Source organism: Leopardus geoffroyi, chromosome D1 (genome assembly GCF_018350155.1).
Source record: "Leopardus geoffroyi isolate Oge1 chromosome D1, O.geoffroyi_Oge1_pat1.0, whole genome shotgun sequence".
Taxonomy (NCBI): Eukaryota; Metazoa; Chordata; class Mammalia; order Carnivora; family Felidae; genus Leopardus; species Leopardus geoffroyi.
This window is the reverse complement of record NC_059329.1, coordinates 17,483,225-17,506,769: the sequence shown is the minus strand read 5'-3', so window position 1 is coordinate 17,506,769 and position 23,545 is coordinate 17,483,225. Positions and strand designations below refer to the sequence as shown.

The window sequence follows — 23,545 nt, the reverse complement described above, 5'->3', positions numbered from 1 at the left end:
ACGGAGAGGAAACAGTAGCTTTCCCCAGGAGGGTGCATGGGACGTTGCAGTCCCCAGGAGGGTGCATGGGATGTTGCAGTCCCCAGGAGGGTGCATGGGATGTTGGAGTCCCCAGGAGGGTGCATGGGACGTTGCAGTCCCCAGGAGGGTGCATGGGATGTTGGAGTCCCCAGGAGGGTGCATGGGACATTGGAGTCCCTCAAGCAGAACAGTCTGGCCAGATCACAGAGCACAAGAGGTAGAGAAACACAAGTGAGGGGGGCACCTGGGTGGCTCAGTTGGTTGACCGTTGGACATCTGCTCCGGTCATGATCTTGCAGGTCATGGGTTTGAGTCCCACATCAGGTTCACTGCTGTCAGCACAGAGCCCGCTTTGGATCCTCTGTCCCCAACCCCCCCCCCCCCCCGACCCCTGTCCCTCTCCTGCTCGTGCTTGCTCACTCTCAAAAATAAACATTAAAAAAAAAAATACTCTCAGGGCTGATGGGAAGAAGGCAGGAGAGAGAAGCTGAAGAGAGCGAGGGGATAGTGTCTCCTAAGAGAAGGGGGAAGGGCTGGGATTCAGACCCCGGGGGTTGGTCGGGAGGGGGCACCTCCCCCACCATCAAGGCAGGAGGGGATCCGGAGAGGCGTGTGGGCGTGTGGGCCGGGTAGACACGTGGCATCTGTTTCTGCTTCCCCTGGTGTAGGGGAGGGGGGTGCCATGAGCGTAGTGTCACTTCATCCTGCCTGTCACTGCTGAAGAGTCAGGACGCTGCCTCAGCAGGACACACAGCCGGAACCCGGGCCCAGGCGGTGGGATGGCCACCACAGGGGATGTGGATACCACACCGAGGTAGCTTGTGAGCCGCCTTCTTTCCCTCGCTGGACTTGAAGCCCCCTTGTGAGGTCGGGATCTTCTCCAAGGAGAAGGTGCGCACGGAGTCCCTGTCGTGCGAGCCTGTGTTTTCCAGCCCACTTTTGCCTTCTTCCTTCCCACTCTCCATTCCTCTGGGGCCCCAGCAGGGGCAGGAAAACAGAATCGACTCAACACGGAGTGCCTTTAATGAAAGTATGGCTTATTTACAGAGGTGGGAGCGGGATTAAGGGAACCAGAGGGCCAGTGACACCGAGAGGCTAGGGCGGAAGTGGCAGGAAGAGGAAATAGTGGCCTAGGGGCCCGAGGAGGTCTGGTGCTTGGAGAAAGGAAGCCGATGCAGAGGTGTGGTCTGGAAGCAGCAAGGGGTGGGGATAGATGCCTGGAATTCTCTCTCGTCCTGCCCTCTGATCTCTGGTGCTCCTCACTGGCCGAGCCAGAGGTGAAGGAACCCAGGCGAGGCAGATCCACAGGTTGGTATCCTGGGGCACAGAGCAGGGCAGAGGAGGGTAGAGAGGAAATGGGGTGGGGGCAGGGGAGGGAAACAGGAACAACCAGCCGTTACCTGGCTACGGTCAACAGTTGATGTCTGAGAGTAATCCCTAGAATGCTTTACTGTTTCTCAAGGTCAAAATGGCAAACACCATATCATGATATCCAGCGACAGCAGGTGCGATGGTTAATTTTATGTGTCAGGTCGGCTAGGTATTACGGTGCCTGGTCTAACACTAGGCCCCATGCTGCTGTGATGGTATCATTGTAGATGTGATTAACCTCTACAATCAACTGGCTTTAGAGATTACCCTTGATAATGTGGGTGGGCCTCATCCAATCAGGTGCAGGTCTTAAGAGCAAACACTGAGGTTTCCAGAAGAAGCAATTCTGCTTCAAGACTGTAACAGAAATCCCGTCTGAATTTCCGGACAGGTGACTCGCCGTACAGATTTCAGACTCGAGACTGCAACATCATCTTTTGCCTAAGCTGCCTGCTGCCAGCATTTTGGATTTTGCCAGACCCCACAATCACATGAGCTCATTCCTTACTAGAAATCGCTCTCTCTCTCTCTCTGTATCCTATTGGCTCTCCTTCTCTGAAGAACCCCGCCCAATGCAGCAGGAATGTGGGGGAAAGGGCCTTTCATACACCTGCTGGTGAGGGTGCAAATTTGGACAACTGTATCTGGAGGGCCATCTGGCAGCCTCTACCAAACACTGGGCTTTGTGGTGCTCCATTTTTACCATTTCTCTACAGCATGGCTTGTAAGAGCAAGTCGTGGACAATTCAATTGTCCACCAGTCGCCCAACACCTAACGATCCGAGGTAGAACGCCAGCCGGCAGTTACCCACTGATTGCCGGGTCAGGAAGCCCTTAGAGAGGGCCACCTCCTAGCAGATGAGGAGCTGGGGGTTTGCAATGGGGGTGACCCACCCCAGAATGCACAGAGCTGGGACTAGGCCGGTACCCACCTTCCTCCCAGGGAGGCGTGGTCACCCTCAACCTTTGCTTCTTGGGAGCGGTCCTGGCCCCCGCTTTTTGCCAGACTTCTCCGTGGCTCCACCCACCACATCTAAGGTTCGGCGAAGACAAGACTTCCCTTGACTAAGATTGCAGGGAGAGGAACCCGAAGTAAACCCACGGAAAACCCAGCAAGACCCAGTCCAGGCTGGGGTCACCCTGCCAGGGGGAACCTGACACAGTGTTCATCTTCTCTGGCTTGAAGAGGCTCCACCAAGGCCTAGGCTCCTGGCCTCCCACCCAGGGCCTTGCTTCCCTTGACAAAAGGGACCCATCAGGAGGCCTGTTCCCGCCAGCTCTAGTCATAGGGGACCTGTGGGCACCGCCCCCTCCCCCCGCCCCCCCACCATGTATTCGGTGATTGCTGTTGCAGGACTGGCCCCAGTGGGTGCTGAGTACCTCATGCCTCTCCCCTCCCCGCTGCCCCGAGGTTCCAGCTGGCCAATCTGATAACCCATTTAGGTTAGTAGGTATGCCTGGGGCAAGGAGGCTGAGGGGCAAGGAGGCCCAACTGGCTGTCTGACCTGGTCAAGTCACATAATTGTATTGGTGAGCCGCGTCCACAAAGTGTCACAGAATTGCTACAAGGAGCCAGTGAGCTCATTTATATGAAGTCACTTTGTAAACTCTAACGGGCCAGAGAAAGGAGCGCTCGTTGTAGGTGTGTTACGGTTTTACACGTGCACAAAGGCCTCCTGAGGAAAATAAGGCCCGATCTGCATGTTTCTCAAATAGCTGACCCTGGTAATGGGCTGAGCTCCCAAGGGATTCTGATGCCACACAGGTGGCAGGCAGTGGATGCACCTGACTAGAGCTGGGCTGGGAGGATCGTTTGGAATGAGGGGTCGCACGGACTTGGCCTGAGTGTGGGGTCAGCCCAAAGTCTCAGGGAATCTTAATTTTCATCCCCATGCCCTAAGACCAAAGAAGGGGCCCGAGGCAGAATGGAGTGTAATGAGTGTGCAGATGCCCCCTCATTGCTTGGGACAGGCAGGCTTGGAGGTGTGAGTCACTCCCAAGGAAGATCACAAAAGCACCCTTTAGGGGCGCCTGGGTGGCTCAGTCAGTTAAGCGTCCGACTTCGGCTCAGGTCATGATCTCGCGGTTCGTGAGTTCGAGCCCCGCGTTGGGCTCTGTGCTGACAGCTCAGAGCCCGGAGCCTGGTTCGGATTCTGTGTCTCCCTCCCTCTGCCCCTCCCCTGCTTGCTCTTCTGTGTTTCCCTCCCTCTGCCCCTCCCCTGCTCGCTCGTGCTCTGTCTCTCAGAAAAAATAAACATTAAAAACAAACTTACATTTAAAAAAAAAGCACTCTTTAAAAAAACAGCATTCTTTTGGCCACTTGCGAGTGAAAAGGCATATATGACCTGGAACCCCACCTCCAGTAAAAAAAGGCACACAGACAGGGTGGGGAAGTGGGAGGTGCCTTCTCCAAGTAATCCCCTCCCCCACCCAGAGCTGGGATTGGGGCTCAGGACTGAGGGCTGGGATTGGGCAGCAGGGGAAGGAGGAAAGGGCCTGGGGAGGAACACCTCCCTCCCTAACCGCCACCCGCCCCCCCCAAAGGACAGCTAAGGCTGGTCCTCGAAAACAGGTTCAGAAAGAGGCATGCCTACCTGAAAAGGAGGTCTCACCACCTATCTCTGACTTGACCCTGGCCGAGCAAGCCTGGCTCCCACCACAACCCTCTGGTCTATACAGCTTCAAGGGGCGGCAGCAGCCTGTTCTGGGGAGCCTTCAAGGGGTCGGGGACATCCTGAAAGCCTGTTTCCCTTTCCAAGGTGGACAAGGAAGGACTTGACTCTCCCGTCTCCTCCTTCCTAAGGATTCGGGTCCCCTGGAGCACTCCTGTCTCTCCCCTGTGCTCAGTCTCCTCCACCTTGCCAAATGCCTACCATCCTCCAGCTTCAAGCCGTATCCCATCTGGTCCAGGAGACCTCCCTCGATAAATTCAACCTGCGCCATCCCTCCTTCCCGAAAGTTCTCCAACACCCGGCTCGGCACTTCCTATTACAGTCTCTTCAAACTGGAAGGTACTTTGGGAGCACAGAGACCTTCGGGATGTCTGGCTTAGCTGTCTCAGGTGTACAGGTGAGGAAATGCCTGCTCTTTTCTCTAACAGTAATGATGTTAATAGCGAATAAAATGAACACTATTGTGCCGGGCACTTCAGATGTATGAACACCCATGTAAGTCTCACAATTAAGCCCATTTTATAGCAGAGAGCGCTGAGGCACAGGAAGGTAAAGTGACTTGACCCAAGATTGCACAGGAAATAAGCCACGCCAGGATTTGGGCCCTGGCAGTTTGGTTCCGGAGTTTTTGCCTTAGTGCTTGCTTTAATCTATTTATACTATTACCGTCTGACTCGCTCATCTATGTCTCTTCTTCTTAAGTGCTGAAGTTTTGTCTTATCCTTCCCTAATACGTCCCGGGTCCATCCACTCCCTGCTGCACAGCGAATGAGCAGGTGCCTTAGCGGTGTGTCGAGACTGGTCCCCGGCAGAGCGAACGCCCCTCCTGCCACCAGGTGGCAGCATTGGCCAAGAGTTCTTTCAGAACTCTGCGACGAGCTGTCCAATAAAAATTTAAACTTTTATTTCTGGTACAAATGATAAATACTTTGCATTAAAAATCTGGAATTCAAGTTTTCCTCATACTTCGTGCTCCCCCCCCCCCGCCCCAGAACTTTACAAAAAAATATTTCTGTCTCGAGGAGGGAAGCTGGGACCTGCTCTCCCAACAGAGTCTGGGTCTGGGGAAAGGCACACGTGGTTTGTGTCCGGGCTGGGAGGCCCTCACCTGCCCCAGTGTTGGGAGGACAGCAATGAGCAGAGTGCATTGTAATCTGGTGGAGGGGCTATGGCAATGGTCCCCGACGGCCCCCTCGCTGGGACGTGGTCCCCTCCTCGTTGGGCATTTGATGGTGCAGAGGGGCCAGCTCCTTCCAGATGGGGGAGTGGGGGTGCGTGTGTGTGGGGGGGGGGCGGGGGGGAGGTCGGTGTAACAGGCACAGACACCTTTTAGGGTCTAAACCTTCGAAGAGTTCAACAGAATCACGGGCCATCACATTTTGTTTGCTTGAAAGAGAACACTTCAGGGGAGATGAAGGGGAGGGGGACACATCTGGAGGACCCCCTTCCTTCTCTCTGTCCCCAAGGGAGGCACAGGGTGGGAGTGGGGGCTGCCTTCATGAGTTAACCCCTGCCATGCCACACCCCTTTTCACAGTCTTGAGTGATGGGGCCAGAGGCTCCGGGATCAAGGGACGAGAAGGGAGATAAGGCCTCAGTTGGGGGGCGGCCACCCCCTCCAGTGGCTGGGGGAAGGGCGGTGGACCCAGAGCGGCGAACTCAGAGACGGCCCCCTTTCACCCCAGCCCAGCTAGGGGTCCTCATCCCAGAGACACAGCTGCCGCTGGGGCACATAGAAGTCGAAGCTGTAGTTTTTCTGGCAGCTGCGGATGCCGCACTTGTAGGGGGTCGGCCGGTCACGGCTGTGGCAGTACTTGAGCATGCAGGGGTACCAGGCCAGGCTCAGGCCGTAGCGGCAGACACAGGGCTTCGCGCCATCCCCCACCTGCCCGCAGCGGGACAGGTGCACCTGCTCCGAGGCCTCCGGCAGAGCCTCAAACACAGAGCTGTCCACACCTGCGGGAGAGAGGCAGGCATCAGCAGAGGGGAAAGGGAGGGAGGAGCCCGCCCCGCATGGCCTCTTGGGGCATCCCATCAGCCCTGTGAGCTGAGCATTTCCATTCTTGTTTTTATAGAGGAGAAACCCGGCCCAGAGAGGTTTAGTGATCTCACTGCGGTCACACAGTAAGGAGTGGGAATAGAGCCCAGGTCTTTCTGACTTCAAGGCCTTCCTTATAGGGGCACCTAGGTGGCTCAGTCAGCTGTGCGTCCGACTTCGGCTCAGGTCACAATCTCATGGTTCGTGGGTTCTAGCCCTCCGTCGGGCTCTGTGCTGACAGCTCAGATTTGGATTCTGTGTCTCCCTCTCTCTCTGCCCCTCCCCTGCTCATGTCTGTCTCTCTCAAAAACAAATAAGCGTTAAAAAGAATTAAAAATAAAATACCACTATACTAGGATGTGACGGAATAGAGACGTGGGGAGAATGAATAGAAAATCGAGGAGAGCTTCTTAAAGGAGGTGGTATCTGAGGAGGGCCAGGTAGGGAAGGACCCAGCACAAACATGCTGGGAAGTCAGGGTGGCCAGGGTACACACAGGGGTGCTGGGGGAGACAGCAGTGACCTGGCCCCTGGCTTGGCTCAGTGGCCACGGGACAGACCAGCCTCTCGGGGGGACAGTACTGAGCTTGAACCTCAGTTTGGAGTGCAGCTTACTGGGAGGGGTGTGTGTGGAGGGCATGAGTACAGCTCTTGGCTATTTCTTTTTTTTTAATGTTTATTTATTTTGAGAGAGAGAGCACAAGAGAGCGAATGTGAGTGGGAGAGGGGCAGAGAGGGAGAGAGAATCCCAAGCAGGCTCCAGGATGTCAGCGCAGAGCCTGTCGCGGGGCTCGAACTTACCAACTGTGAAATCGTAACCTGAGCCGAAGTCAGCCGCTCAACCGACTGAGCCACCCAGCTCCCCCTGTTGGCCATTTCTAAATCCAGTGGTGCCCTGGGAAGGGCAGGCACTTCTCTACTGCTCAGCTGGCTGGGCAGAGGACCAGGGGTCTGGCATCTCCCTGTCCCCTCTACACAGAGGACCTGAGGACAGTCCTGGGAACGGAATCAGGAAATGGGGCAGCAGTAAAGCCACACAGGCCAAAAGGCAGGGACCACACCAGAGACGGGAGAGAGATGCTGGCACCAGGGAAGGCATGAAGGAAAGGAGAGAGGGGGGCAGCAGGGGTGGGCAGGGAGGAGTGGGTGCCGACCCTGATACCTGTGCCCCCTCCCCCGACAGAGGTCCTGTGTTCTCACTAACGGAAGGCATGAGGTGGGTGCTGCCTGGGTATCTCCCTCCGCACGACCTGGGAAGTCACAGGTCTGTGGGTCCCTACCTGGAAACGGTCGCTTTCATCTGGCTGACTCCTCTCCCCGAAGAGCCACACGGGCACCACCTCCTCCAGGAAGCCTGCCCTGACCGATCCCAGCCCGGTTTCGGGGTCCCTCCTCTGAACTCCCGCATCTCGTTACCGCGCTCTCGCCTGGGTGATGGGATCCCAAGCTGACCTTGCTCCAGCCAGAAGCGGACGTCCTCCCGGCGGGTGTAGATGGTATCCACGGCCTCGGCACACACGTTGCGGAGATGGGGGCTCAGCAGGCCCCCCTGGCTGAAGTTCACGGCGATGTCCATGTGCAGATGCTCTAGGCCCCGCACCTCCTCAGCCTGCCGCACTGCCCGTGGGTTCTTCTGTGTGGAGAGGAACAGCCGCTCCCACCCGGCCTCCGAATGCTCCCTGCCCTGCTTTGCCTAATCGCTGAGAGTCAGACAGGCCGAGGCTGGTTGCCTTCAGAACCCTGGGGCAGGCTGGCAGTCCAGGGGCACCCGGCCTCTCCTCCAGCTTCCGGAGACACCAATCCCCAGGGCTCAGCCGAGCCTCAGCCGCTGGCCACCGGCCGGCGTCTGGGGCTGACGGAGAATTCTGACAGTCATCAGGGCTGGTTATTGGAGGTGGCAGCCGGGCGAGCTGGCCCAGGACAGATGCCCCCGGGGTCCCACTCCTTCCAACAGGCAGAGAACAGAGTCTGGGACCGGGAAGGGAGGGGAGGGCCTCGTTTAGGGAACACAGATGAGGCTGGGGGAGAGGCCCAGGGGCCAGGAAGGGACAGGGAGCAGGTCAACGGGCTGAAGGGTTCTGAACACGGTGCTGAACACTTTCCATGCATGCTCTCATTTAATTCTCAGTAGAACTCATTTCTCCATAGGAAAGTAGAGGCTTGGAAGGCAACGTGTGCAACGTCCCCGGGATACAGGGGGGTGGTGCTGGGCCTGAAGGCATATCTGACCTCGGAGTCCAAGCCCAGAATCTCCACCATAAAGGGGGAGGAGCTGAAATCTGGAGGCTGGAGGGATCTGGCAGTTGGGGGTCAGTGCAGATTAGCGATCTAGGGTGATGGGGTTAGGTCTGGCCTGGGGCGATATCAGGGGTTCAGGACTACGGGGTGAGAGTGGGGCACCAGGGGTGAGGGTGGGTCAGGGGCTGGGTGGGAGAGTGAGGTCGGGGTGTGGTTCAGGCTCGGGGCTGGCTGCAGGGCTGGGGGCTCTGGGGCAGGAGCTGGGCCAGGAAAGGCTCGAAGTGAGCACTCACCTGTCGAAGCTTGGCCATGGCCTCGCTGGGGATGATCTCATTGTGGTGCAGCCGGGTGACAAAGCAGAGTGCCTGGAACTGACTCTGCCCCTTCTCCAGCTCCCCCAGGATCAGGGCTCGGAAGATCTTCACGTCCTAACGGGGAAGGGCAGGAGCATGGGGACCAGCTGGAGTGGGCGGGGCCTCCCACCCAGCACTCAGCCCAGGCCTTGGACAGGACACGTGCCTGGACACTGCCCCGCGACGGACATTTCCCTCCTGCTGGTCTAGGAATTTTTATCTTTCCCATTAAACCCGTGACTCGAAAGAGCACACCCCAGATGTTCCAGAGCCCCCTGGAAAATTCACATGGTGAACCACTAAAAAGTCTTTTCAAACCAGAACTGTTTAAAAAGTACAGAACTTCACCTTGAAAGAAACAGCACCCTGTTTTTGGTGCCTGGCTCTTTCAAGGCTGGTGCTGCCCCTCCGTGGCACCCGTGTCACCCTGATCAGGGTGGGTCACAGCCTCTAGAACTACCTGACCAGGCCATAATAGGGGAGGGCTTGAACTTTTTACAAGTACAGATCCCAGAGTCTTTCTCATATTCTTGGTCAGTAGGTTGGGTGGGGGGAGGGGGGCGGTGCCTAGAAACTGGTGCTCCTCAAAATGCCCCCCAGCGCTTCTAATCGGCCAGGCCCCTGGCCATCCCATCTCAGATTGAGGTAGTGGGCATGGGACGGGGTTAAGGGCAGACGCAGCCCAAGCTGGCTGCAGCTGTTGCCAACTTCCGGCCTGGGGGAGCTGGGATGGCTCACCTTTCCCTTCCCCCCTCCACTTCCCCTTTCCCCTCGGGGTTACTAATGGCATTACCAGCAGGCCAATGGCTCCTTCCTGTTACTCACTCATTGCGTGCGTGCGTGGGGGAGGCTGGAGGGGAGCAGAGGGAGGAGGGAGAGGGGCCACAGGGCAGGATGGGGTTCCCCTGCCAATCTGGCTGCTGGAACCCTGTGCTCTGACCCAGCTGCACCCAAGGTGTCCTCCTGCTCTCACTCAGCTCTGTGCCTTGGCTAACTGCTCCCAGTGCAAAATTAGCAGGCCCCACTCAGAAGTGGTCTGGATCTGTCATGACGCTCCCTGCCAGGGAGGTACCCTGGCCACGAGGACCATTCTCCTCTAGAACCCCAATGACCCTGCACTGGCACTGAGCATATACAGGCCTGTGTAGTTATTCATCTTTCGACGTACGTGCCCTGGCCTCGCCCACTGAGAGAGCCCGCGGTGACTCAGGGGGTATGGTACGCCCACTAGAGTATAAGTGCTCTGAAACAGGGGCCAAGGTTCCCCTTGGGCTCCTGTACAGGCAATGAGGGCAGGTCGTACCCCAACTCTGTCTTGCATTAGCCAGCGCCCAGGCTTATCTTCCAGCCTCTGTAAGCCTCACTGGCAAGATGGGGACGATAAGGCATTTCCCTGGTAGGCTTGTGTGAAAACAGTGTGGAGGCCACAGGAGAACGCCCGCCCACAGTAAGCACTCAGTAGGTGCTAGCTGTCGCGAATCTCGAGTCTCGTCCTGGCAGTGATCAGCAAATGTTACGGGTGGCCTGTGTGCTGCCATCCCATAACCCCCGTGCACTTGTGAGGTCCCTTGACTACAGGGATGGGTCTCTTACTTTCCTCTCCTACAAAAGATCTCCAGCACAGGGAGGTGTGGGCATGTGCGGGGAGATTTTCCACCAATATTGCAGAAGGAGAGACTGAGGCTCAGCTGGCGACAGAGGTTCCACGGGGCTCTTTCCGATGCCAGATCTCAAGGAAGGTGAATCAGAGCTTGGGTTAACCCAGCTTCCTCTCAACAGGAAATCCGTTCTTGGGCCCTGAGGCTGGAATCTCCTTGTCCTGCCAGGCTGGGCCATCCGATCTTCCTTCGGTTTGCTCAGGTTGGCTGAGGGGAGACCGGAGGCTGGTACGCTTGTGTGTTTTCCACTGGGGGCTCACTTCCTGCCAGGTGAGACCCGAAACGAAACTTCCCCTCCTGGGGCTCCAGGCAGCCGGGTGTCCCCGGCAGGACCCCGAGGCAGGATCCAACATTATTTTCAGCAATGACTCTTTAAAAGAACCTTGTCTGGAATATTCAGAGCATCTTCTCCAAGACCCCAGCCATATGCCTGCGGTCTGGCAGCCGCAGAGTGGTCTCTTTGCTTGGGGATATCACCTGCCCACCGTTCAGAGAAAGCATTCGAACTCTTAGACCAGACAGGAGGGTTAAAAACAAAACAAAACAAACAAACCTGCTTTGAGTTGTTGTTGTTTTTTTTTTTCTCCCCTGCCTCTATATTAAACAACCATGTTGGTGACGACAGCAAATGGGGGCACTAAATTGGGAATCTGACTGGGGGCGAAGAGAGGGAATGAGGATTTCTCATTGAGAGAGAAGATTTACTCGTGGAGGGCAAAGATTTATTGAAGCTTATAACTGGAAGGGATAAGTCACTGTTCTTACGAGGGTGTATCGTCCTGTCTAAAATCCTCACAACAACAGGAGGTAGGGAGGATGATTATTACTGAGTTTGGAACGGGTTACTTGCTCAAGGTCACGGGACAGGAGGAAACGTGGCCAGAGTTCTAACCCCCGGCGGTCTGACTCCAAAGCCAGTGTTCTCTCAACCACAATGCACCGGTGCCTCCCAGGTGTCCTTGACGCCCAGCTCGAGAAACTGAAGCTCAGGTCCAGACAGGCAGTGTGGTCCGCCCTTGGCCACACAGCTGGCAAGTGGCAGAGCCAGGATTAGAACTCGGTTCCCTGGCCCAGCCATGCCTGGAGTTCCTGCGCAAGACCTGCCCTGGGAGTTTGGCAGCTCCCACTCACGGTTCAGCGTGACTACCAAAAAGCAGCGTCTGACACAGATATGAGGGTGACGTGAGGCAGGACCACCCTCCTAGCCCACCAGCCTGCCCTGCCCAGAACCTCCGTAGACCAGTGTCCCTCCCACCTTCTACACCTCAGACTCACCGCTAAGGTCCCGGGGGCCCCTTTCCCTCCAGCACAGAGGAAAGGGCAGGGGAAGAAGTCCCCCTGCTTCAGCAAACATCTGGCCGGATGCTAGGCCCAGGCCAAGGAAGTTTCTATAGGGCTCCCAGGACCCTCCAGCCCTACGGGAGCCGGCCAGCAGGCCGATGCGGGAGCAGGTCGGTAGTGGGGCAGAGACCTGAGCCGTGCAGCCGGTGTGGTGAGCGGGCTGTGGACAGAGTCTGCTGAAGTCCTTTGCCTATGGCTTTGTTTGTTTAATTTAGAGAGCACGAGTGGGGAAGGGCCAGAGAGAGAGCGGGGGCAGAGGATCTGAAGAAGGCTCCGTGCTGACAGCACAGAGCCCGAGGTGGGGCTCAAACTCATGAACTGTGAGATCGTGACCTGCGCTGAAGTCTGATGCTTAGCGGACTGAGCCACCCAGGCCGTGCACCAGCCCCCCAGCCCCCTTGGCCTGTGGTTTTAAGTAAGCATCAGGAGTAGATAGGTTGTAGGACGGCACAGTAGTTAAGGACAAAGGCTCTGTAGCCAGAAGTACCTATGTTCATACTGGCCGTGTAGCCTTGGGCGAATTAACCTCCCTGTACCTTAGTTTCCACATCTGTTAAATGAGTTAAACTAACAATACCTACACCTCCAGGGATTATTGGGAGGGAGAAATGAGCGAAAGGTCTCAGAACACAGTGGGCTGAACTCCCTATTATTGTTGCCATCTCTGGCCTTGCTCCAACTGTGATCTATTCCAGACCTGCAGACGCAGGAGCAAAGGGTTTTCTCCTAAAGAGGCACCCGAGGCCCAGAGAGGTCGGGGGAGTCCTCTGGGAGTGGCAGGTAATCAGCAAATCCGTGGGAGAGCACTGGTTAGCATGACCTGGGGCAAGGCCTTCACAGGCACCAGGCTGGGCAGGGAAGTGGCCAAAACCAAGGCAGGGGCCCCTGTCTTCACGGGGCTCATGGAGAGGCTGGCCTCCTGCAACCAAAGCCAGTGCACCAATAACGGCCGAGGGTTGAGGTTTATGATACGCGCTATGGGGCAAAGGATGGACGGAGGGGCGTTTGTTTTCCCCTTCCGATGGCGCAGGGAGGCGAGGAGGGAAGGAGGGAAGACTTCCCTAGAGTGAGGGACATTTCAGTGCTCCTGAGCAGCCAAAGGATGTTGGGGGGCTTTCTAGCAGAGAGAGGCGTTTACAGAAGACAGGGAAATGTGAGGCTCTCTTAACACCCATCTATCCCTCCATGTTGTTATTGATCTGCCTAATGCCTAATGCCCTTCAAAGACCCCTCCGGAGGCCGGCATCCACTTCACCAACAGCTCCTCTTGGACTCCCTGAGCATTCAACTAAAGAGCTGGTAGTTCCCAGAAGAAACGATGAGGCCATGTCACTTTCCATGAGCTGATTCCTCTGCTGGGGATGCCCTGTCCTCATCTGCCTACTGTGTCTCAGGACTCGGTTCCAATGCATCCCCTGCTCTGGCCCGTCCCCCCGAATGCTACCCTCACCAACCCTCCAGCAGACTCAGCCGGCCCCAACTCCTAACCTCTACAGCACGAGTCCTGTTGTGTTTGCAACCCTGTCTTGCCGTACCTTCCGGACTCAGCTCCTTGAGCCTGGGGCAGTATCTTATTTGCAACCATCTCCACCCCCTAGAACACAGTAGGTGCTCAGTAAGTGCCTGGCAACGAAGAAACGAAGGCAGGAGCCCACAAACGAGAGTCTGGAAGCATTCTGGGAAAACCACCAGGGGCAGGGCAGGGTGAGGGAGGGCAGAGAGAGAGGTCGAAGGAGGAGGCTGGTGAGAGGGGAGGGGCAGCGGGTCTGAGAGCCCAGCCAAGGAGTCTGGGCTTCATCTAGCAGATCCCCAGAAGCCACGGGTTTCGAGCTGGACTGGAAACTTGAGTTGTGCCGGGCCCGCGTGCACCTGATCTGCATCGACAAAGGACCCTGTCCTCATGTGGCATCTTCTGCCTGGGCAGTAAGTCATCCAAGCCCTGCATGGCCTGCCCCTGGCTCAAGGGTGGAGACCAGGCCTTACCTATGCTGTAGCCTCAGGGTCTGGCACAGAGCTGGGTCACCACTTATCAGCTGAGTGAACGAACGAACGCACGCGTGCACGCGTGCTCCGGGGCCTCCATCAATTCCCTAGCCTCCAACAAGAAGGCTGGTAGTCCTCCAGCTGCTATTGTGGCTTTTAGAGGGTTTAGGGGATCATTGAGCTCACGATCCAGTGAGGTTCCAGCGGAGGACGTGACCTCCACAAGTCATACAGCTGCAGAGCCAGGACCAGAAGCCCGGGTCTCCCAACTCACAGTCCAGCGACCTTCACGCCACCCACCCCCCAAGCTCCCCTGTCCGCCCTTTCCAGATCTCCTCCTTCTCCACACTCACTCCCCGCCAGGCTGTGCTTCTGAGATCCACTGCAGCTCGCAGAGGGAAGGCTGCGCTGGCTCAGCTGTGCTGGGGCTCCGGGTGAACACCTATGAGACAGTGGAGGGCCACTCCGGGAAGCACAGGGGCGGCGGGGGGCGGGCAGCCCTCTGCACTTGAACGGCAGACATCCTGTGCCAGGCCCAGGTGCAGCCTTCCTGGGGAGAGGCCCCAGGGGAAGCTTAATGTCAAGGAAGGGGAGCGACGCTGCAGACAGAGCACACAGGAGTTCGGCTGCGATGACAGCGGAGTGGTCACACCGCCCTGGACCGCCGACCCCCAGCCTCAGATAAGACGGGGGAGAGGGACACAAACTTCTCTTTTGCTTCAGCCGCTGTTGCGGTTTTCTGTCTCAGCCAAGTCAGATCCTAAGTGATACGCAGGGATGCCCGCCTGCCTCCCCCCGTTCACGGGCCACGTGTCTGGAGTCTTTTCACGCATACTTGCTGCTTCTAGAACAATCTCTTTCACATGCAGTGGCTCCTGTCTCTCCCCGGCTCCCATCGGCTCGGCTGCACACGGCCACCCCCCCCCCCCCATCCTCCTGCCTCGCATGCTGGTTGCTCACAGGAGCACTGCCTCCCTCCGTGTCCCCCCGCCTGTGGAGTCTCCACCTCACCCCTTTCTCTGAGTCAGTGTGATGTCTCTCAGAGTCTCTCATGCAGCCTCACGCACTCCCTCACCCACGGTCTAACAACGTCCTCACCCCGCTGTGGCACTCTGCCCTCTTCTCCAGAGAGCCCACCTGGGGAGAGGAGGGGGCCTCTGCTATCTCAGACCTCCCGCCAGCCCAGCACTCCACCATGGGGAGCCGAAAACTAAGGGGGCCAGGGTGGGGAGCTGCCCCCTCCCTCAGTGCCCTCCCAGCCACCCACCCTTCTGTCCAGGGTCCTTGCGAAGCACCTGCTCCCCCCACCCCTCCTTGCTCTTGGACAGCAGGCACGGTCTCCTGGGAGTGTCCTCGACCATCTCTGTCTCCTTCCCGTCACACCAGAGTGCATGATTCTGAGGCCCAGGCTGAGCCAATCTAAATATTTATTCCTCTGCTCCTGGCTGGGGCCGCGTTATGGCTAGAGAAGGGGCCAGTTTTGTTGGACCGTGGCGGCAAGGAGAGGCAGCCCGGAACCAGCACCTTCCTAACCCACACTGGCTGCCTAGGGCAGACACGGGAGTGCCTTGGCCCCTCTGCCCCATCTCCTCGAGCAGGAACAGGGGTGGATGGGGTCAACCCAAAGCCAGGCGGGGCACATTCCCAGGCGGATACCCAGGGACTTACGCTGCCCCCATTACAGGGATGTCTGCATACCCTCAGGGCCAGTCCTGGGACAAAAGCTTCTTGTTAAGGGGCATTAGCACCACCACCAGTCAGGCGCAGTGCCCTCTGCCCTCCTCCCAGCTCCCTGAGCCCCCAGTTCTCTGTCAGCCAAATCCCAAAGGTCACTACTGTTCCAACTGCCCCGGGGAACAATGTGAGGCTTTATGTGGATCGACTGTGCCCCACTGTCCCGCTGACTCAGGGCTCCTAAGATGGGGCTCCATACTCCTCTCTCACCCGGATTCCCAGCCCCAAATGCCTCTCTTGCTCCCTGCCCTTTATCGGAATCCACAGCGGCAGCCGATTAAACACTTGCCAACCTAAGGGACGGAAGAGCCTAATGACGCACTGGCCCCTAGAGCAGAAAGAAAGTGCCAGAACAATGGGCTTGCCAGCGAGCAAGGAGAGCCAGGGAGGGGGGACCTGCCGGGGCCCTGGCTGGCACCGCTACCTCACGTCTCACGAGCCTATGCTGGCCTCTGCTTTGCCACAGCCTCTGATTCACTTCTCATCGGACCGTGAACATCACACTAGTGTCTCGGCCATGCCTGTGCCGTGTCTGGGCCTGGGGCTCCGAGAGGTCAAGTGGCTCGTCAGGACGCACAACTGGCGAAGGGCAGAAAGATGTACACAGTGAATGTTCAGTGGTCTCCATAAGATCTTTTACAAACGGTCCCTGGACCCCCCCCCCCCACCCCACCTTGCATCCCCATCTCTCTAGAGGAAGAGCCTCCTGGCACAAAGCTGCCAAGGGCCAATACTCAAATCCACCAGGGGTTATGAGCTCGGGAGGGTAGGGGTCCAGCTCAGGTCTGTAGAGAGGAGGGTTTCTCTGTAGATCTGTTCCTCTGCATGAAGGTTTTCCGTCAGCTTTCTTCTTCCCTTTCCCCTCCCCTATTCAGGTATCTTTGGCCTTCTGGAAGAAGCCTACTTACGTTATGGCACACATAGTCAACTGCGATACAGTGGAAAGATCCCTGGGTCCTAATCCCGGGTCATTAGCCACTTGATCTTGTCACAGTCACTTCAGAGCTCGAAGCCTCAGTTTGCACATCTGCAAAATGGGGGTAACCCCTGCCTCACGAGGCAGTAGGGAGGATCAAAGGAGGCTGTGCGTGAAAGCACCCAACAGCGTGTGACCCGAGGGACCACTTGGCGCATGAGATACGGGGACATGCGGTTCTCATCACGAGGCTGCACCGTTCCTGTGAAAGAGACAGCCCTACCCTGCCTCTCCCCATCTTATTTCTAGCAGGCCACTCCTCCCTGGTTCCAGGTGGCTGTCTTCACTGCCTGACCCAGGATCTTCTGCTAGGACTCCACCTGGACATTGGCATTCAGGGGTGGGAGATGCTTGCCAAGCTTCAGGGAGCATATCTCAACCTTCCCTCAGGGCTCTAGATCCTGATCCATGGAAGAATTCCTCAGACACGGCAGAGGGACTGCTGTGAGCCCCGGGGGCCCCACGGCCACAAGCCAGGTTGTTCCATCCGGTCACTGCTCATAAACTCCTATGAGGAAATGCTCTGGACTCCAAAAAAGCCTGGGCCTCTCCCGAAAGCATCTCTGCTGCCCTCCGTTCCCCAAGAAGACAACCCGTCCATCACATCCCTGTGTTCCCAGCTGCTACACTTCAGAGGCCTAACACAGAAAGGGTAGGGGGAGACTGGGCTCTCAAAGCTTCTCCGGCCTGACATCTGTGTGACATGACATCCTGTTATAATAAACAGCCTCCGGCAGCGCGCGGTCATTTGCACATTCCACATCTTCCAGACTACATCTGACAGCATGCAGCTTCCCACGCTGCTCCCTCACCCCAAGCAGGAGCCCCCTAAGGCGGGGGCTCTGGTGCTCTTTGGACTGTTCCTTCCTGACTCCCACTCACCCATCGGCGCTCAGGCCGGGGCTCAAGTTTCAAGGACTCTTCTTGGGTCCTTCAGAGTGACCTTGAGCTGACCCACACCACCATATGGCTCCCCTTATCTTGGCTCCATGGCACAGCCCCTCAGGGTCCCTCCTGCCACGCTTCTGGAGCCTGTGGTTCCTTCCTCCCCCTTCCCATTTGCACCCACTGCCCTGGAACAGTTGCACATGACTTTCTCATATCTTTCAGGCCCACCCTGCCCTTCCGGTCAGCACCAAACCACACTGCCTGCAACATGACTCATCCCTTCCCTCAGCTTTTGGACACTCAGACCAGGGAGCCAAGGGGAAAGAGAATTTGGACGGGGACACCAACCTGCGGGAGGGGGACCAAGCGGTCTGACTGACAAAAAGCCAGGTTAGAGCCTGGGGGCGGGCACGTGGCCGGTATTAGATATTGCCCGGTGAGTACGCACATACGAGTATAATTGCATCCACGGGATTTGGATTATAAAGGAGAGTACCGTCGACTGGGTGTGTATTAGGAAGGACGGTGTGCGTGCCGCGGGCAGGTAGAATTAGGCCTAACGCCTATACGCTGCTTCAAGCACATTACAGTTCCCCTGGGTAGAATGACGGGCTGCCAAATGCTCAGTGAGTGTGGGCTCTCCCTGTATTTAACAGTCCAACCTGGGCCCCGCCTCCAAGTCCCCTCCCTTCCCTGGAACAGCTATACCAGTGGTTCCCGAACCTTCTGCCTGCTGGAAATCGTGGGGCCTCTTTAAAAATACCGTTGCCCTCAGAGATCAGATCTAATTGCTCTGGGCTGCAGCCCAGGCATCGGGATTCTCCAAAGCTACCCAGGTGATTCTAATGGACATGAAGTCTGGGAGCCACTGAGCCATGGCACTTTTTTCAAAGCCAGAGCTCAGTCTGCCTGACGGTCAGCAGCCTTGGGGCAGGGTATGCAGCGACCGAGGAGGGCCGCTTGATAGCTCCAAGCGACCTGCGGAGTCTATCGTCAATCCTTGCCTGGGCTCCAGGCTCTGTGTCCTACAGCGAGCGGATTACTCTGATTACTGTTCCTGCCTCGCCGCCTTCGGGTCCAGCGTGGCAGGGTGGGGAGAGCCAGACAGTCCTAGAACCCTGCCTCTCAGTGGAGGCAAACAGAGAGGGTGGGAGGGGCTGGGGAGAGGGGGCTGGGGGTGGGGAGAGGCTGGGCCAAGGGCATCCGGCACAAGGGCAGTCCCTGCAGCCCTGGGTATTCTGGCGGGCCAAGAATGACCGCTCCATGCTCGGAGGGGCTGGTCGGCAATGCTGCGGTGTGACTGGGGGAAAGGGGTGCCCAGAGGGCTGGTCAAACATTACTGCCGGGTGTATCCGTGAGGGTGTTTCCAGAAGAGATGAACATTTGAATGGGCAGAAGGAGTAGCAGAGATGGCTCTTGCCAGTGTGAGTGGGCACCAACCAATCCGGGGAGGCTGTGGATCGGACAAAAAGCAGAGGAAGGGTGAGTGCGCCCTCTCTGCTCGGGCTGGGACATCCGTCTTCTGCCCTTAGACATTGGCACTCAGGCCTTGGGACTCAGGCTGGAACCGCACTGCCAGCTTTCCTGGGCCTCCAACTTTTGCAAATGGCAGATCGTAGGACTTCTCAGCCTCCACGATCATGAGGGCCAATCTCGTGTAGTAAATCTCTTTCCGTGTATCTCACTCTACGTCCCATTGTTTCTGTTTCTCTGGACAGCGCCTACACGCCGTGCTTCGAGGAGAAGGTTATGATGAGGGGCTCAAGGCACCTCCAGGCTCAGCACTGACTCTGGGTCCATCATTCAACCTCTCTGGGTCCAGGCTCAGCACGGAGGGCCCATGCTCCACTGTGATGTGGGCAACGATTACGAAAGCTAGCGGCTTCCATTTCTTGAGCGCTTAGCACGGGAGCCGACGCATAGTGGGCACTTCACGTGGATTACCTGTTTACTTCTCATGATAGCCACGGGATTGGTGCCGTTATCACCCCCATTTTACAGATGAAGAAACGAAGGCCTGCGGAGATCAAGTCCCCTGCCCAGGGTTAAACCGTATCGATCTCATTTCAGTCTGGACTGTCTCCTAAAGGTGAGAAAATGGCAAGCCTTGCCATTCCTAAGTGGACTGGGGTGTTTGGTACACAAAACAAAAGAAACACAACGTTCAAGACTTCTTCCCACGGGAAAAATTGTTACGTCTACATAGAACCTTGTGTAAATCTGCCAAAGGCTATGGGGCACAAGGCCTTGAGGACTGAGAGGGCCACAGAAGGATCCGCATAGAAAAGCTGCTCTGGCCAATGTAGACAGCGACTTGGGTGGGGGAAAGGCTATGATGCCCCGCCCCGGGCTAAGTGAGAAACCCGGAGCTGGAGAGCCCTTAGAGAGCGGGTTCCCTTTCTGCGCCTTCCGCCCCCAATTCCAGTCCTTGCTGGTGAATTAGGAGATGCCAGGGCGGGTGTGAAATGCCGGGTTCTGGGTCAGAAGCTAACCTGAAAAGCAGACTCTGGACTAGAGTCAAACCCGGGTGGAGGTTTGAACCACTGCGAGGATTAAAATGGGGCCCTTGCCATCAGCTCCAAATGGCTTCTTCAACTGGGCAGTCAGCCCCCCACTAAACTCTCAGCTCCAGACCCCAGTTCCACACCCCACTGCCACTGGGGCACTCCCCTCTCCTGGCCCACAGGGTAGAGTAATAAAAGAGTTTATGCTGCAGCCAGAGGCTATAAAAGCTCAGCCCTACCCGTTGTGTCTCTCACTGATGTCCTAGCCACAGCCTCAGCTGCTGGAGAGGTCCCAGGAATAGGGAAGCCTCTCCCCAGGGTTCCAGCTACCATAAAACAGTCGGCATTGCGCAGGAAGGTTAGGAGACTCTTGTCCTGGCCAGAGGGGCACTCTCAAGTACAAAGGGCTTCAGTGCAAGGTTAGAGGGGAAGATGAGACCACCGCCCCCTGAGGGGTCTGGCTACTCTGGGATTTCCCAGGAAAAGAAAGCATTTGACAAAATTTCCCCTGGAGTTTAGGTGTGGGGAGGCAGGAGGTATTCTGGCCCCACCAGCTTCCTTCTCTCCACACACAAACCCACCTGCCTCTACCTGAATGTGAGAACCTAGCTTGGGCCTACTGAGTAAGGAAGGGCCACAAAGTCTTCCCAGCTGGGATGACCACCCACACCCCATGGTCCACCTATGTCCCATGTCAGTGACAACTCAGCAGTTTTGGGACAGGTCGGCAGTCAAGCCCTATCTCCGCTGTCCACTGGATCCCCTCACCATGCTTATCTATGGCAGTTTTGCTGGGTCCCTAGCTGCCTCCCCAAGTTCTGCCCCTTTCCTCTCAAGCTCCCACTCTCTAAGAGGGAGGAGAGAGAGATGGCTTGGGCGAGGCTCTATAGCCCTGAACTTCTCCAGCTGCCCAGCTATCTAACTGGCCTCACCTCTCCACTTCCCCAGAGACAGGGCCTCCTTTTATCAGAAGAGGGGCTGGTGTGTGCATGTGCGTGCGTGCGTGTGTGTGTGTGTGTGTGTGTGTGTGTATCAGGAGACTCCTTTCAAGTACCTACTCCTCACCCACCCTCTTTCCTTCCAGAATTCCTGCTGCTGGGTCACCGTTAGTCACTCACTGCCCTTCCGGGCCCATTTACTGATAACCCCCCAGTTCCTCCAGTCTCCCCCCAACCCCAACAACCTTGGGGGCCACGTCCACCTTCTGGTTCCTTACACATACTGAATAAGGGCTGGTTTCTGCCCCCTTCCTGAAATCTGGGTCAAAACATGGAGGTTGGCCAGCCGTCCTGCCAGGCGCGGTAAGGAGTGGCAACTCTCCCAGAGTGCGGGGACCTCACGTAGGGCCTCTCCCCAGGTTCTCCTTCTGCAAGCTTCCCAGCCTTCCAGACCCAGGAGCAGAGGTAGCTTCTCCTTGGTCCCGGAGGGACAAGGGACAATCAGCTCTTACCTCCCGGCCTCCCTCCCGCCATGCCCCCGGCCTAGAACGGTGCAACACGAGAGTTGGTTCATAGACTCCAAGATGTCAGAGCTGAGGGGCCTGGAGCCACCTCACCGACCTGTACAGAGGTGAAAAACGAGGCCCAGAGAAGGAAAGGGACTTGCCCAAGATCACACAGCAAGAACCCAGGACCTCTGATTGCCAGCCCAGGACTTTCTCCTCTAGAGCACAGGGAAATGACTCCAAGAAGGGAGTCAATTCTTTTGAAGGAGAGTCCGCACCTGGAGGGCTCTGGGAGAGCTGGAAGAGAAGTGGGCAGAAGGCTGGGAGTCAGGGAGAGACAAGGGGCCTGGGCACCCAGAGCAAAGGGGTGAAAGGCTGGAGGGCCGGCGGAGGATTTCCTCCAGCAGAATGAAGGGGCCGGATCTGGGCGCCGGGGACCCCGACGACCCTGGCTCAGTCTCTCCCCTCTCCTGGCCCGCCTTCCACCTGCAGGCCTCAGTGCGACCGGGGGACCCCGGGGCGCCCGGGCTCCCACGTCCCTCCAGGCGAGCGACGGTGCCTCACCTTCTTGAAGTCGGCGGTGAAGGAGACGAGGGTGCCGTCGGGCTTGCGCAGCTCCAGGCTGATGCTGTCGGCGTCGCTGTCCGCCTGCAGGCTCTCCTCGGTGACCTGGCCGTCGGGCAGCCGCACGCGGACCCGCAGCTCCGCCGGCGCGCCCGGCCCCGCGCTCACGCCGCGCGGCGCCCCCAGCAGCGGCACGAGCAGCGGCGGCAGCAGCAGCAGCAGCAGCAGCGCGGGGGGCGCCGTGGGGACCCCGCGGCGGCCGGGCGGGCGCATCCCCGGGGGCCGCCGCCGCCCTCCGCGGGCCCGGCGCGCGGCGTGCGAGCCGAGAGGGGCGCTGCCAAACTTCGCGCGAAGTTGCTGGCTAGTTCGGGGCGCGCGCGGGGCAGCTGCTCCCCGGGGGGCTCAGGCGCGGGGGGCCCGCGACGTGGCGCGGACGCACGTGGACTGCGCTCCGCCGCGCGCCCCCCCCCCCGGCGGCTCCGAGGCGGACGCGGCGCTCCCGGGGTCCCCCCACCCGCCCGCCCACCGGCCCAGCGCCGCGACTGCCGCGGCCCCCGACTCCGGCGCGGCGAGACTCTGTTTTGCACTTTTCATTCAATCCCACCCCCCGTCACTTCCTTCGGAAAACAGAAACCACCAGGACCTGCCTTAAAGAGACCGCGCACCTCTCGGCCCTTAAAGGGCTCGCGGCGGCTCCCCGCGCTCCGGCGGCGGCCCGGGGCAGGGGGCGGGGACAGGGGACCGCGGCGCAGCGGCTTTGTGGGAAAAGGGCTTTCTCAATCTCCCTCCCTCCCTGCCGCGCCCCGCGCGACCCGGCCGTGTCAGGAGTTGGCTCAACGGGCAAATCCCTTCCTCCTAGCAGGGGCGGGACGGGTGACTCTTCCCCCGTCCCGTCCACCTCCCCCCGCCCCCGCCCCCGCCCCTTTGGCTTGCTCTTGTGCCACGTGGACGAAATAATCGGGCTTGGTGTTTTAGGGGTTTTGTTTGGTCTTTTAGTTTCTCTGACACAGCGAATTTCTAAAAACGGTTCTGCAAAATCAGACCTCACCTCGCCTTCAGCCTTTCGACTGTCTTGGGTCAGGAGAGGTGAGCCGAGGTTCTCGCCCTCATTTGACATCCCTCCGGTGTGGTGCCTTGATAAGTCAGGCCACCTCTCTGAATACGTCCCCTCGACTTGCGCACATTTTGTGAGCCCCGGGACGGCTTTTCTTTTCAGTCCGATCGCCCTCACTTACCCCATTCATGGCCTATCCTCGGTCCTGCCCACCTCCCAAGACCCCCCCCCCCACACCCCCCCCTTTCTCGTAGGCTGAGCAAATCCAGGGAAATTCAGGAGAATGACTAAGGACTTGGGACACCAGCAATCGACCAACAAGGGTTCTCCCACAAGTCCCAAAACGATATACGCTGCCATGCACCCCAACAGTGACCTGAGTGAGGGCAGGGAGATCCGGATGCCTGCTTCCTCCGATCAGCTGTGTGCTTTGGGAACGTTTGAAAAATTCTTTGGGCCTAAGCGTTGCCCCGTGTACAGTGGGAGTTGCCGAGACCTGCGATATCCTGCCAATTCCACGGAAGAGAAAGCCCCGGGGAGGTGCTCAGAACCTGTTGTTCCCTGAGGTCCGTTCCACTTCTGTGGATTCTAGGTCCCCCTGTTTCTTTTGAGATCTTGATCGCAGATGGTGACTACTCCCCTCGCCTCTGAAGCCTCCTTCCCTTCTTGGTTCTCCTCAGCACAGGGTTCTTATTAGTACCGGAGAT

At 57.9% G+C, this 23,545-nt stretch overlaps 1 protein-coding gene and 2 long non-coding RNA genes across 3 annotated transcripts; all 3 read right to left on the bottom strand.

Annotated features, from left to right (window-relative positions):
• Window positions 1–1,026: 1,026 nt before the first annotated feature.
• On the bottom strand, window positions 1,027–3,506 carry LOC123600803. Its single transcript, XR_006713818.1, has 2 exons — window positions 2,325–3,506; window positions 1,027–1,338 (listed from the first exon to the last, which is right to left on the bottom strand). It is a non-coding gene; the product is annotated as an uncharacterized LOC123600803 (long non-coding RNA).
• A 1,443-nt stretch (window positions 3,507–4,949) lies between these two features.
• OAF (out at first homolog) lies at window positions 4,950–22,302 on the bottom strand. Its single transcript, XM_045483177.1, has 4 exons — window positions 21,785–22,302; window positions 8,633–8,767; window positions 7,554–7,734; window positions 4,950–6,019 (listed from the first exon to the last, which is right to left on the bottom strand). The coding sequence occupies exons 1-4, from the start codon at window positions 22,055–22,057 to the stop codon at window positions 5,754–5,756; spliced, it is 855 nt and encodes a 284-aa protein (XP_045339133.1). The 5' UTR covers window positions 22,058–22,302; the 3' UTR covers window positions 4,950–5,753.
• Window positions 17,904–21,770, bottom strand: LOC123600804. The gene is made up of 2 exons (XR_006713819.1): window positions 19,217–21,770; window positions 17,904–18,725 (listed from the first exon to the last, which is right to left on the bottom strand). It is a non-coding gene; the product is annotated as an uncharacterized LOC123600804 (long non-coding RNA).
• Window positions 22,303–23,545: the final 1,243 nt, after the last annotated feature.

Bases quoted from the DNA above. Each gene is read 5' to 3' on its own strand.
- OAF (XM_045483177.1), bottom strand. From the start codon at position 22,057: ATGCGCCCGCCCGGCCGCCGCGGGGTCCCCACGGCGCCCCCCGCGCTG. The intron at 8,768-21,784 runs GTGAGGCACCGT...CTTCCCCGTTAG, and splicing joins TCACCGCCGACTTCAAGAAG to GACGTGAAGATCTTCCGAGC. The intron at 6,020-7,553 runs GTCAGCTTGGGA...TCTCTCCCGCAG, and splicing joins CCGCTTCTGGCTGGAGCAAG to GTGTGGACAGCTCTGTGTTT.